This window comes from Nematostella vectensis, chromosome 4 (assembly GCF_932526225.1).
Source record: "Nematostella vectensis chromosome 4, jaNemVect1.1, whole genome shotgun sequence".
Taxonomy (NCBI): Eukaryota; Metazoa; Cnidaria; class Anthozoa; order Actiniaria; family Edwardsiidae; genus Nematostella; species Nematostella vectensis.
In genome coordinates, this window is record NC_064037.1 from 9,307,689 (window position 1) to 9,319,964 (window position 12,276).

Consider the following 12,276-nt stretch of genomic DNA (forward strand, 5'->3'; position numbering starts at 1 on the left):
TCTAGTCATTTGCCACGCCTGCAATATAGTACGCAATGTGTTGGATCCTTGCCATGGGCTTTTCAAGTTTTTTGACAACTCGCCTGCAGAATTCCTTAAATATTGTGTTATGATTGATGCACTTGCACCCGAAAAAAGAAAGCGCAAACTGGAAGATTTTCGCAAAATTTGCCTGGGTTGCTGGGGTTAGGATAAGCAATACTTTGGATCGACAGGATGGAGGTGGTCTGTAGGCGTTTCATGTCAGAGCAACCATGGCGGATGGCGTTATCTTCTTTTCTAAGTATTCCAGTATTCCTCCAGAGAATAAGAGCAGCTGTTAAAACCAAAAGCATAACAGCCCAAAGTATTCGTGAAATTTTGTAGCAAAATGTGCAACATATCTTCCTTAAAATCTGAAAAAAATAGCGACAGTCAAAAAGGTAACCCCCCTTTCTAAATCCTAGATCCGCCACTGCTTTTATTGCTCATAGGAACAACCTTAAATATCAAGGAACCTACATTAAACTTTTTTTTCGGTAACAAAGTCCTTTCAGCCACCTAGGGGCAATGGCTAGCCGGTCGGGGCTTGTCTAGAATTGATATTTGTACATCCTAAACAAATTTTCACTATGCTGTCTCTGACGATGAGCGCTTATTGTTGATTCCATATATCACATGACGTCAGAATAGTTAATTAACCTTTCGCGCGCGCTTTTTTACCACGTGAGCTTGTGTCCAAAACGTTATGTTAGGAGGATCCGCCTAAAGTGAGAACATGGGCTGTTCCCCTAGCTACCCTCTTTCGAGGAGCCCTATGCTTTACGAGCCGAAAGTCGCATTCGACGTTACTGGTAAGTATTTTGCTATGCGCGCAAAGACATGACCACGTGCATTATTCTTCGCTTCCCCTGGCTAATGCAACAGCATTCTGTATTCTGTGATCAAACTGTATGATATCCTATTTAAACATAGATAAAAAAAAATGGTTCCTTATTCGGGTAAATACCTGCAAATATGCTGAGTGACCTTATCCTCGTTTTTCGCTTTCTACCTCCTGTGAAAATCCTGAAGCCTCAACGGAAAAACCAATGGTTTGACAGATCTCTACGGCGTGCAATCAATCAATACAGCAGCCGCATGGGGAGCCTATCGACACCAGCGTAAATTTACCACCAACGCCATAAATTCAGCCAGGGACAACTTCATTTGCCGCCTCCTAGATGAAAACTAGTCCCAGCCAAAGAAATTTTGGAAGTATATTAAATCGAAGAGGCAAGACTCTGTTGGAATACCTGCCCTGCGGTCAAATGATACTACCACCCTAACGGCTTCAAAGGAAAAGGCAGAAGCTTTAAATGGTTACTTTCAATCTGTCTTTAAGACGGACGCCCCAAACGAGCCCCTTCCTGTCTTGTCTGTCTTGGCTCCTAAGGACTTACCACCTCTTGGCGAAATCTGTGTGACTGTAAAGGGAATTGTCAAGCTTTTAAGTCGACAGAAACCCAACAAAGCATGTGGCCCGGACCAGGTGTCTGCACGAATTCTGAAGCTTGCTCCAGATGAAACCGCAGTAATCTTGAGGGAAATTTTCTAACAATCTTTGAGCTCTGGCGCGGTGCCTAATGACTGAAAACATGCATATGTCGCTCCAATACATAAAAAGGGCTCTCGGTCAACTCCAGCAAACTACAGGCCTATCTCATTGACATGTATATCTTGTAAGCTACTGGAGCACATTGTAGCAATTCACGTGATGAATCATCTGGAAGCCAACGGCCTTCTCTCTCCCTTCCAACATGGTTTCAGGGAACGCCATTCCTGTGAAACTCAACTGCTTCTCACTTATAACGATCTGGAACAAACAACAAACTGATCTTCTACTTCTGGATTTCTCAAAAGCCTTCGACTCGGTCTCACACCCGCGTCTTTTAATAAAACTTCAACACTATGGGATTTCTGGTCAAGTGTACTACTGGCTGGAGGATTTCCTCAAGAACAGGACACAATCAGTTGTTGTTGACGGGGAGCACTCTTCGCCTGCCATTGTAACCTCAGGCGTGCCTCAAGGGTCAGTGGTCGGTCCGTTGTTATTCCTCCTTTATATCAACGACCTTCCAGATGGAATTAACGGCAAAATAAGACTCTTTGCTGATGACTGTGCCCTCTACCTCCACCTGACATCCGATGAATCTCCCTCCCACCTTCAGCAACCCTTGAACAAACTCGCCGCATGGTCTAAAACTTATCTACCATCTACGCAGATTACTTCCTGTACGGGTCCAAGCTGGAGGAGCGAGAGAGTCATCCCTACCTCGGTGTGCAGTTCTCAAATGATCTCAAATGGAACAGTCACGTAGACCACATCACTCTTAAAGCATCTCGCACTTTTAACCTAGTTAGACGGAACTTTTATAGTTGTTCTAAAGTAGTAAAAGCCCGCGCCTACTGTTCCTTAGTGCGCCCCAAGCTGTCCTACGCGTCAACTGTGTAGGATCCCTACACTCAGAAGAACATTAACAAGATCGAGATGGTCCAGAGGTGCGCAGCCCGTTTTGTATATAGTAACTATTTTCGCTATGTTAGTGTTAGTGCTTTTATCAGTGATCTCACGTGGCCAGAGCTCTACCTTATAAGGAAACAGGATCGTCATTGCATGTTGTATAAAATTGTAAATGGCCTTGTACCTATATCTCTCCCTGACCACCTTAGTTATTGCTCGTCCGTCACTCGTTGTAATCACCCGTTTAAACTTAATGTTTTTGCCCCCCGTACAGATGCTTACAAGTTTTCATTTTTTCCCAATACTGTTCTAGATTGGAACAGCCTTCCGGCACACGCCGCTGGTGCCGGTTCATTGGATTCATTCAAGACCTTAGTCTCTCAATAGAGCTGTGTAGCATATACATATTTGGGTACATATATATATATATATATATATATATATATATATATTTACCTTGGTGTAATGCAACTCAGATTAACCGAGCATTAAAACTGAAACTGAAACCTCCAAATATATATTATCGTTCCTGGTAGCCCAAATGCCATTTCTGTGAGCTGAAATCCCGTCTGTTCAAAAAGAAGAGAAATACCTATTCCTGTTTTAATTGCAGAACTTTGATATCTGCAGATAGAATGCACGTGTTGTCTATATGATTTTAGTACTCGAGACAAATGTCACTGCACTTGCAATGATTTTAAACATAGGCGAGAGAAGGGATCGCGAGTTCCCACTCAACGACAAAGAATTCAAAACCATACAGATGCAATACTGGTCGCACTTGGTAGAAGACAGAAAAAAAGCGATGGAAAACCGACGCAAATTCCAAGGTAGAAAATAGTACTAGCCTGATTGAAAGGTGTCTTTTTTTCTTTCCGCTAACTATGAAGTATACATACCACAAACCTTTTGTATAATTACATTGTAGAGATGGACAACAAGGATTACGAAGAGCTAAAGGAGATGTACCCAAAGTTTGAAATTGGCGATATCATCGACCTCAGACTCCAATATCAGACATTTGACATCAATCAAGACGGAGTTATAGACTTCTCCGAGCTGTAAGTATGCAGGGGCGTTAAAAGACTCTCTGTGTCTCTGTCAATCTCTCTCTGTATCCGTCTGTCCGTCTCTTTGTATCTGTCTTCCTGTCTCTTTATGTCTGTCTGTCTCTCTGTGTGTCTGTCTATCTCTGTGTCTGTCTGTATCCGTCTGTGTCTTTTTGTCTGTCTCTCTGTATCTGTCTGCTGTCTATCTATGTCTGTCTGTCTCTCTGTATCTGTCTGCTGTCTCCTTTTGTCTGTATCACTGTGTCTGTCTGTATCCGTCTGTGTCTTTTTGTCTGTCTCTCTGTATCTGTCTGCTGTCTATCTATGTCTGTCTGTCTCTCTGTATCTGTCTGCTGTCTCCTTTTGTCTGTATCACTGCGTTTGTCTGTATCCGTCTGTGTCTTTTTGTCTGTCTCTCTGTATCTGTCTGCTGTCTATCTATGTCTGTCTGTCTCTCTGTATCTGTCTGCTGTCTATCTATGTCTGTCTGTCTCTCTGTATCTGTCTGCTGTCTCCTTTTGTCTGTATCACTGTGTCTGTCTGTAACCGTCTGTGTCTTTTTGTCTGTCTCTCTGTATCTGTCTGCTGTCTATCTATGTCTGTCTGTCTCTCTGTATCTGTCTCGTTTTGTCTGTATCACTGTGTCTGTCTGTATCCGTCTGTCTTTTTGTCTATCTCTCTGTATGTGCTTGTTTGTCTCGCACGGTATTACAATCGTTACAAAGTCGAGCCAACCCACCGATCTGCATTCTAGGATGCAGGTGCTGGATGACCTGGGCGATAGGTCAGATGTCTCTGTTCGCGAGGCATACTTCCACCAGATTGACATGGATAATTCAGGAGCGATTGACTTCGAGGAGTTTCTAACGGTTAGTCAAATTAGGGAGTTCTTTAGGAGGGTCCAGAAGTTAGTCAAAAGAGCACCATTGGAATTGTTAAGTCAATAATAAATGTATGTAAATATAGTAGATGTGTTACAGGAGCGGATCTAGATTTTCGCTAATGGGGGGTTTGGCTCAGTGACAAGGGGGGGAGGGACAAGGGGACCGCGCGAGTAGAACGTAAAAATAGGGAAAATGCCGTTCGAGTCACGGACGTCAACGCTGTTTTTCAGCTATTCGTGAGCGCGCGCTCCGTTTGATGCCGTTCGTGCTGACTTGCTTAAGTTCTCTATTTGTCGTCTACACAACCGCGCAAACATGTGGAAATGTACCTCACTTTTGAATCGCAATCCTTCTCAGCTGATTTACAAGCTTCGACACTCAGATGATGAATTCGGCAGCTTGGGTACCCTGTGGCGCCAAGGGACAGATAACATACGACGGGTTCGAAAACTGAGCGTCGCCAAGCAGATGCTTGCGGGCCTGTTTTGAAGCAGCGACAGTTGGGGTTTAAGAAGAGCATGCGCTGATACCGGACCCAAACAGGAACACTCTTAAGATATATAGGACATGCTAACCATTGGTGCGAAGCGTTTATTGTTCTCCGCGAATTATTCTGTAATAAATGCGCTATCCCCATTGGACGACTTATATCTTGATATATTTACAACTATTTTTTGCTAACGCGTTTTGCTAACAATTAATTGTGTGAGCAAAAATGACAAGAAAACTACTAATCACAAGGTCCTATGGGGTGGGTATGGTAGTTCCGATAAAAGAACCGCCACTTGACATTTAGAATTTGCATTGATAACATTTTTTTAACAGGATATTTTACTATCAACACACGAATCTTTTGATAACGTTTATTTCAAAGATTCGCGCAAGCAAAAACGGTGCGCATGCTATAACAATACATGTCAACAAAACAGTCTCATGATGCCATTTACCAAACCCTATCAAAAATATCACAACAGCTTCCCTAAATCAGCCGAAGGAAATAGATGTTTTCTCAAACGTTGCTTGGATACCAAAACGGCGGCTAGCAAAGGCTCTTTAAGCTGCGACTAAACAATGGCACAGAGTTGAAGAAGCATTTCTTCCCGCTCGCATGTTTACATCGTTTCCCCTATTTAGCCACGACAGAAAATATCGTTGGTAATACGAAAGTCTTCCCATCAAATCACAGAAACATGCACACCAGAAATGCTGCTTCAACAGAGGACTTGCGTTAAGAGATCACGTGACCTTTTGTGCGGAAAATTCATTAACTGCGCCGGTCAAGTAGCTGAGCTAAATAAGTGCGCGCTAGTTTGCCGCCTAAGCGTAAGTTGCCTAATGCAGGCGCATATCCCATGCGAACACGCCTCGAGTGTCTGTCTGGCCGTTACTAGAACGTACATAATGTGCCTTCCTACCGATTAATCTCCATTTGATTCACTAATTACTCCTCTCGCAACCTCCACATAACTGCCAAGAGAGAACCAAGCCCAGCCCTTACATCTGGCAAACTCCATTTCTCTCCATCTCAAAACTCCCATTCACGTCTTGGGCACTGCGCGTGGCTAGCTGGCATCTGCTCACGGTCACGTACTCGACTATTCCGTCCAGGCATTCCTTGAGGTGGAGAAGGTTTAGGGCCTGCTCTCTTGTGGGCGTGTGGACCTCCTGTAGGCGCTCCAGCACCTTGAGTTTGGATCGCACCGCCTGTAGCGCCTCGTCGTACGCGATTGCACTCTGCAAAATGTTAACGTTGAATGAGCATAAATAAGGAACGTATTTTCCCGAATAAGCACCGGGGCGGTTTTTTTTAATTTTTCATAGTATTCGAGCAATCTCGGTACTTTAACATAAAAAAACTCCGGACTTCGGACAATCAGATAATTCTGACGGATGTTGTCTGTAACAAATTTTAAACACTAAGTTTTTTTGACACTTGGTGCGAATCGCTCTCCAATTCAGATGGGGTAGTGCTGGAAGTGAAATTTGCTATTGAAGACGAGGGTCAACGATATCTTTTTCTTCTTCGTTACTTGAACTGCAAGAACAGTCAAGAGGAAGCGAGCGGTGCAGAGGAAAACAGCAGCAGCACCAAAGAATAAGACAAAGAGGATTTTTACAGTTCCAGGGACGAGATCATGATGGAAAAATGAGTTCAGACCTTTGCCAACAAGGGTGAAAATTGGCCGCTGTGTTTTACAATACTTCCTGCAAAAATTACAAACATGCATCCAGGGGGTCTTGTACCTCAATCTCGTCCTCAAGCTCGTACTCGCTCTCCGGCCTGACAAGCTTCTTAGGCTCCGTCTACAAACAATTAAACGAACATGTATACACCTATTTTAATTAAGTTTGACAATAAAAAATGGAAAATGGAACAAAGTTTGACTGACAATGTTGTTTTCTTGAGCCCCATTGGAAGCCTAGAAAGGCTTACTGAATGTCATAAACAGACACAGTATCTGTTTCTTCTAAACCAGTAGTGTAAGGCATTTGGCATTCTCCAATTTCTTATAGTCAACATTAATTGGTGGTGTATGGTGCGATTATATAAATTATTGTAATGTGTATAAATTGCAGTAGAAACCCGTATTTATCTTTTGTGCTCAGTTCACTTGTGTCAGTCACTTTTGCAAACAAATGTTTTGCATGTTGGTTGTAGGCATATGAAAAACCATGCGTTAAAAATTGTGCGTAGAATTACCTGCCAACCCCGTTTCAAGGGACCTATGGGTAATTTTAAACGTCCATTTATAAAGAAAATTGAGCAACCACTATTTTGTTATTGTTTACATTTGAAATTTTAACGGTTACAAGAAACCTTCAGGATAGCCATTCACAACTAAAGTGTGATGCTCTGTAACTATATCATTGAGAATCTTCCAGACGCTTTATGTCTCGATGGGTTTGAGAAGTAGCGTAAAACTCACAGGCTCACCATCTTAATGTTGTTATTCGCACGCCGGGGTTAGTTGAAAAGAGAAGGGATGTCAGAATTGTTTGTTAGAATAAGGGTAAAATAAACACTCATTGCGTTTTGTTTCATGTGTCTTCTTTCTCGACTGTTCTCCCCAAAGACACGTGAACTAACCCCGTGCGAATAACAGCATTAGGATGGTAAGCCTGTGGTGTGGTGTGCCTGCGGCGTGATGAGCTTTCTTCAAGATAGCCCAGTCCCCCAAGAACTTACCTGTTTGCGACTCGAGCGTGAAGAGGGTATACCACTAATCATAGGAGAACGTGTTTCGCGAGCAACATCTGTCTTGGCGTCGCCTTTGCCGACTTGCGTGCCCTGTGGTACGTAATTTTTCTTGTTCTCGTAAGCATTCTTTACAGGGAGATCTTTACACTTCTTTGTCTTGTCTAGTGCGTCCTTAGACTCCGTTGCCGCGCTGACCTCTTTCTTCACAGGGTCCGGGACGAGACGTTTATTCTCGCGGAGATTATGCCTTGATAGGATAATGGCATCCCCCGAGTTCAGCACCTTCAGGATGTCCTCCATCTCCCACCTCTGAGGCACACATAACACGTGGTGGGCCTTTATGGCACTAGGGCTGCCACTGCCCTGGGGCCGGGACTCGTGATGGGCCAATCGCGCAGTTCTCGAAAATGGACCAGCCGGAGACATGTGAGGCCCGGGTGAGGGACTTAGGGTAGGCTCTCCGTATCTGTAGGACTCAGGGGGCGGTGAGAACACGCGCTGTCTCTTGGCAGGGGGCGGGGCGTCCACCGGGGGTGACATGCTAGAGTTGACAGGCAGCGCTACGAGGGAAGAAGGTTTGTGATGGATAACGATACTGCCATTTAGAGACTGGGTGTTGGTCGGGGAAGCGGTCCCGTTGGATTCGATTTTGCGTAGTGCAGGGGGTGGTCGGTTGGCTACTCGCGAATACGGCCGCGCCGACACGCTAGGCAGTAACTGCTTCGTGTCCATTGAGTACTTCACTGCCGGATTGACGGTTTCGTCTGTATCCCTGTAGCATCCACTACTCTCCTGAGCGCCACAGCCTCCTTGCACCGCCTGGAAGAGCACGAATGGCGAGGTGTACCTGAGGGAGTGGTTAGTGTACGGGTGTGGCAGATTCCCCTCGGCTGCGATGTCCTTCATCAGTCGTCCCAAGGTGTTCTTCCCGGTCGGCTGAGGCGTGTACCACACCCCTGTCTCCTTGAAGTGTCGGTTAGGGGTGTGGAAAAACGCCTCAGTCCCCTCGTCATTGCGCTTCTGGATGTAAAGTTTAAGTGCCGCTACCGGGCATTGACGGCTCCCGGGGATACCAAATAGCCGGCGGTTCGCTTTAGTCGCCTTCTTGTTTTGATCCGCGCCTTGCCCCCTGGGGTTATACTGCACGTACGGCAACCCCGAGTTCTTGTCCACGTCGAATTTGAACATGGAAGGCTTAAGGAGGTGGAGTCCGATGCGAGCGGTGATTCCAAAGTTAATAGCGACGATCATGAAGGCAAAGCGGTGTAACGCCCTCGGGTTGTCAATACCAATCACGCCTCTGTTCCAGAGTTGCCTAATATCGTCGCTCGTCAGGGGCTTCGCGCTTTCTTTGCTTTCGCGCGTCCCAGTCGCGTCAAGACCCAGCTGCTGTAGCTCCTTTTGGCGTTCATTAATGATGCTGTTCGCCTCGCGGAACTGCTCGTCGCGTGTGATACTGATGGTGCGGTTAAATGGTTGGCTTTTCAGGTGGAGATTTATGGCAAAGCGGATTATTTTTAAAGAACTTGGCTTCCACTCGATGCCATCTTTGCGACGCCCATCTCTATAAAACTTGAGCAGCCAAGAGCTCAGCTCCTCCGCGCTACAGTACTCGAAATCCGCGGGTAAACCCTCCGAGCGCAGCCAGTCTAGAATTGTTAAAAACGAAACGTGTATTACAGTGTATAGAGGAAAAAAGCTTGTATGGCAAACAGGGTGTAGGGCAACCGACTGGTCCATAGCGAACGCCAGAAAATACTACGAGTAATAATGAACTTTTCGCCACTTATTTTGTTAACGGGCAAATACAAAATTTAAGGGATCATAGTCACATTGATCACACATCATTCACAGATCACATAGTCAGTGTTCTGTACTTTAAATGTTAAAATACCCCCAGCCCCCCCCCCCCCCCCCAAAAAAAAAAAAAAAAAAAAGATGTTGATATGCATCTTTTTAGTCTCGGAAGAGCTTCTCCGATCCAGAAAATAATTAGAAAACGGGCATTGAATTGTTTAGATAGTGCCAATTAAACCCTATTCCCCCCTGAATGAGGACGGAAAATAGTATATAGCCTAGCATTGTGAAAAAATACATTTTGGTTTATTTCCGTTTTTTTTTCCCCTGGGATGATTTTTATCAATTGAGAAACCTTCTCTTCAAGCACTAATATAATATTTCAAATAGTTTATTTGTCAACAATTCTTCGCAAACTATGCCATCTCGGATAGTTAAACCATCCGATGTCCATATGTCGCAAAAGACACATAAATAATATATCGCTTCATTTTTAGAGCATCCATCATTGAGCAGGTATAAAAAGTACAAACAGCTTAGACCGTGTTATACATTTAGTCTCTTATAAACAGGTTTTCTTTTGTTTTGATAAAAACGTGGTAGTATTATGAAAAGTGAAAAAAATTCTTGTGTGATCACTTAGTTTGTTGATAAACCATTTCGCTGTTTTTTAGTCTATCATTTTTTGTTCTGACCAATAGTGATGCACCATGACTTGGTTCGTCCAATAGAATTATAGTAACTAGGCGCTAGTGAATTTAACCCGGCCATATACTTCCAAACAAGACAGGAATTCTTTAATAATATATTCACGACCTTCAAATCGCTTAGTACCCTTTTCAAAATCATGGCCCGTTTAAGTTTATTACTGCGTTTAAGTTCGTATTTACGAAAATATAAGTCGACAATATAGTTTTAATTACTTTTCGGTTAAAACGCGCGCTTTGAAAATGCTGTAATTTTGTGTTGGCACCAGCAGTTAGTTATTGGGCAGTTATTCTTATAAACTGAGCTTAGAAACAGCCACCAGTTCGCCAAACCATTCCGTAACCCGCTGTACAAGCAATGGCTATTGGTCCGTTTTGATGAAATGCTCGTGGCATTTCATACTCTTAACTAAATAACGCCAAATCAAAACAATCAAAGATGTGGAGTGATTGTAATTGACAAAACTGACTTGTTCTTTTTGTTTCTGAAAGTCGTACAAAGTATCCATAGCCCCTAAAAAGAAATGTGTCAATTCTTTTTTCATAGATAAGGTTGGAAAACGTTATCGTCTTAGAATTATTTTGCCGGGGTCTTCATAAAGTAAAGAGGACGTAACCGTTTAAAACTCATTAATTATTTCGTTATATTCAATTTTGTTCAATATATGCCCTTAATATTTGCTATTTCTTTCCTATTGTTACCCAATTCGCTCTAGGATTTTATTTAAACCAGCATTATCTTAGACGGTAAATTTTGTTCTAAAAAAAATTCACACTTGCTTTTACAGCGCTTTTACCGTGGTCTCTATCCGCCAGATTTGTGAACCAAAACTTAATAAGGCGAGATAAAAGAAGTGAATAAAAAATAAATCAATCCTTTTCATTTCTTATTTCACTATTTATTACTTCAAAGTTATCCCCCCTTGCGAAAACCTATCTTTTCTTCATCTAATTCGTCAAAGAAAAAGGCAGTGAGCATTATTATCATTTGGCGGTTAAAGCTGACGATTGCAAGCTTTGGACCGGGGGCCAAAAATACCTCTGAAAAACAGTACAAAATATATGGCAAACCTAACAAACGAATTAATACTCCAAGAAAATTGCGATTTAGGTTTACCTAGAAATAAAACTTAGTGGATAACTTACCTTTGAATACTCTTACATGCGACTGGTAGGTCTTTATCGTTTTCGGGTTCGCGGACGCATTTCCTAAACGCTCTTTATTCGCTCTGTCAGTATCTGGGCCCTCGGAGAATTTGTCTTCATCAAAACTCGATAACTCGTTCATGTCATTATCCTCAACCTCTGAGCCTAATGATTGCTCGTCCGCTGTCATGTTCGATATCTCTTCATTCATGGCGCTATCCGGTTCCTGTTCAGTTATCTTCGGGGACTGAGGGGCATGCTCTACTAAATGCCGGCCGTAATCCATTTTTCTAGTCGGGTCAAACCCGTTGCGAATTTCACACTGCATCGTTCTAAACCAAATCGATAGATTCTTTCAGAAGTTATAGTCCGACTTTGATTCACCTGGGCATAACTTAATCAGCCCGTAATGATTGTTTTGAGTCAATTAATCGGAAAAGAATCGTTTGACTTTTTATCTATCTAAAAAGTTGTTTTTCGACAGGTGGGTGCTTAGCGACCAGGCCGTTAAGTGTACCACAGGCGCCCTATTCTGCACCGCACAATATATCACCAAGATTGCTTCAGTTTAGTTTAATTTTTATTTAACCATTATACCATTTCCATTAAAGCGGAAAGTGGCGAAATATCTACCGACAGCCGAAGGTCCGAGGTAGATAATTTTAAAGCCACTATCCGCAGAAATGGAAATGGTATAATTGTTTCAGTATAAAAAACGAGCTTGAGAGCAATTATTTTCTTTTCGGAAACACTTGCAAATCGGCTTTTACACCCGCCATTTAGCCTGCGTAGCGGCCTCCCCTTCCCTTGAGCCGCTACGCAGGCTACCCGCCATTTTGCTTGATTTCGGGGAGCAGGAAAATTTCCACCTCCTAAGAGGTTTAAATTGCATTTTATCCCGAGTTTCTCAACCAATCAAGTTCTTGCGAGGTTCCCGAGTTTTTTATACTAAATACTTTTATATCTACTCATTCGTATGAAAAATCAACCCACAATTCTTTGAAATATCTTA

General features: G+C 43.2%; 2 protein-coding genes across 2 annotated transcripts; one reads left to right on the forward strand and one right to left on the reverse strand.

Moving 5' to 3' along the window:
• The first annotated feature begins 666 nt into the window (after nt 1-666).
• Nucleotides 667-5,051, forward strand: LOC5522387 (EF-hand domain-containing protein D2 homolog). Its single transcript, XM_001642085.3, has 5 exons — nt 667-833; nt 3,190-3,312; nt 3,411-3,543; nt 4,286-4,400; nt 4,773-5,051. Exons 1-5 carry the CDS (start codon nt 758-760, stop codon nt 4,902-4,904), a joined length of 579 nt encoding a protein of 192 aa, XP_001642135.2. The 5' UTR covers nt 667-757; the 3' UTR covers nt 4,905-5,051.
• Nucleotides 5,052-5,264: 213 nt separating this feature from the next.
• Nucleotides 5,265-11,740, reverse strand: LOC5522246. Its single transcript, XM_001641943.3, has 4 exons — nt 11,265-11,740; nt 7,603-9,263; nt 6,660-6,719; nt 5,265-6,149 (listed from the first exon to the last, which is right to left on the reverse strand). The coding sequence occupies exons 1-4, from the start codon at nt 11,590-11,592 to the stop codon at nt 5,910-5,912; spliced, it is 2,289 nt and encodes a 762-aa protein (XP_001641993.2). The 5' UTR covers nt 11,593-11,740; the 3' UTR covers nt 5,265-5,909.
• Nucleotides 11,741-12,276: the final 536 nt, after the last annotated feature.

Excerpts from the sequence above, each read along its gene's own strand:
- LOC5522246 (XM_001641943.3), bottom strand. The coding sequence starts at position 11,592 with ATGCAGTGTGAAATTCGCAACGGGTTTGACCCGACTAGAAAAATGGAT. Across the intron at positions 9,264-11,264 it reads GCATGTAAGAGTATTCAAAG|ACTGGCTGCGCTCGGAGGGT; the intron begins GTAAGTTATCCA and ends TAACAATTCTAG. Across the intron at positions 6,150-6,659 it reads AGCTTGAGGACGAGATTGAG|AGTGCAATCGCGTACGACGA; the intron begins GTACAAGACCCC and ends AACATTTTGCAG.
- LOC5522387 (XM_001642085.3), top strand. The coding sequence starts at position 758 with ATGGGCTGTTCCCCTAGCTACCCTCTTTCGAGGAGCCCTATGCTTTAC. Across the intron at positions 3,544-4,285 it reads GTTATAGACTTCTCCGAGCT|GATGCAGGTGCTGGATGACC; the intron begins GTAAGTATGCAG and ends TCTGCATTCTAG. Across the intron at positions 4,401-4,772 it reads ACTTCGAGGAGTTTCTAACG|CTGATTTACAAGCTTCGACA; the intron begins GTTAGTCAAATT and ends AATCCTTCTCAG.